This window comes from Eurypyga helias, unplaced genomic scaffold (assembly GCF_000690775.1).
Source record: "Eurypyga helias isolate BGI_N326 unplaced genomic scaffold, ASM69077v1 scaffold21599, whole genome shotgun sequence".
Lineage (NCBI taxonomy): Eukaryota > Metazoa > Chordata > Aves > Eurypygiformes > Eurypygidae > Eurypyga > Eurypyga helias.
Genome location: NW_010270379.1, coordinates 300 through 1,603, shown reverse-complemented (window position 1 = coordinate 1,603; position 1,304 = coordinate 300). Strand labels below are relative to the sequence as shown.

Sequence of the window (1,304 nt, the reverse complement as noted above, 5' to 3'; positions counted from 1 at the left end):
AGCTCTCCCCATGGTCTCAGCCCCTGTGGACCCCCTGGCCCAGCTGCTGTAGCATCTTGTGAGCACCCATGGGTGAGCCCTGGGTGCAGTCCCCATGCACAGGCAGGGCCGAGCACACGTGTAGGGTGTAACCAGGGCCAGGAGGGGAAAAATAAATAGGGTGAAGCTGATGGTCCGTGGGGCCGGTGGCATCGCCCAGGGTGGGAGTGCTGCCCTCCAGGCCTGCCTGCGCTGCCCACGCTCCTCTGCCTGCAGATCTGTGCCCTGCTCTTTGCCAGCCTCTACATCCTTTGCCACTTCATCATAACCCACTTCAAGAAGCACACGGACTTCGCAGCAGGTAGGGCGGGAGCTGCCAGAGCCGGGCAGCCATTGGCAGCCACGTTCTGCCTCCCCGGAGCTTGTTCCTCCATCGCTTTTGTCCTCCCGGTCCCGCTGCAGCCCGAGTTGCTGTGGCATTGGTCACTGGGGAGCACCTCCCCGGCTGCCATGGGAGGGGAGCAGAGGCCAAATCCCCTGGGAGTGTTTCTGCAGCATTCGGAGCTGGAGGGGGAGGTTTGGGAGCTGGCAGGGAGCGATGCCCTGGGCAGCCCTGCTTCCCCGAGCCCCCTTAGTTCGGATTTTCCCTCTGCAGTTCATGATGACGAGGATGCTGCTGTCAACAGGATTGCGTAAGTTCCTGCCCGTCCCTCTCCCTGCCGGCGGGATGCGCGGCCACTTCCTCTCCCTGCCTGGCCAGGACCCTGGCTTCCCCCAGCCCATGGGGGCCGGTGACCCTGGGGACCGTATCCGGGCTGTGACACCCGTGGGGGCCCAAACCTGGAGCCGATGCTCATCCCTCCCGCAGACTGGGGCTGTGCACCTTCACGCTGGCCGTGGCGCTGGGCGCCGTCCTCCTGCTGCCCTTCTCCATCATCAGCAACGAGGTGCTGCTCTCCTTCCCCCAAAACTACTACATCCAGTGGCTGAATGGCTCCCTCATCCATGGTGGGTGCGTGGGGCAGCCCCAGGGTGCCCCAAGGGGTGTGGGTCAGGGTTGGCTCCTTGAGAGCTCATCCCATGCCATCCCACCCCTCCAGGCCTCTGGAACTTGGTCTTCCTCTTCTCCAATCTGTCCCTTGTCTTCCTCATGCCCTTTGCCTACTTCTTCACCGAGTCGGAGGGCTTTGTGGGCTCCAAGAAGGTAGGAGACCCCCACGGATGTTCCCCCTCTGTCCCCCCTTATCCCCAGCTCCTCGCTAACCCCGCTCCCCCAGGGCATCATGGCCAGGGTGTACGAGACGTCGGTGGTGCTGCTGCTGCTG

The 1,304-nt window shown here is 63.8% G+C and overlaps 1 protein-coding gene across 1 annotated transcript; it reads left to right on the top strand.

Moving 5' to 3' along the window:
* Positions 1-255: 255 nt before the first annotated feature.
* On the top strand, positions 256-1,300 carry LOC104514682 (protein LMBR1L-like; the record flags this gene model as incomplete). Its single annotated transcript, XM_010158431.1, has 5 exons — positions 256-340; positions 635-671; positions 848-987; positions 1,080-1,183; positions 1,257-1,300. Coding segments are annotated over 5 exons (410 nt in total), but the record flags the coding sequence as incomplete, so codon positions are not given.
* Between the last annotated feature and the right edge of the window lie 4 nt (positions 1,301-1,304).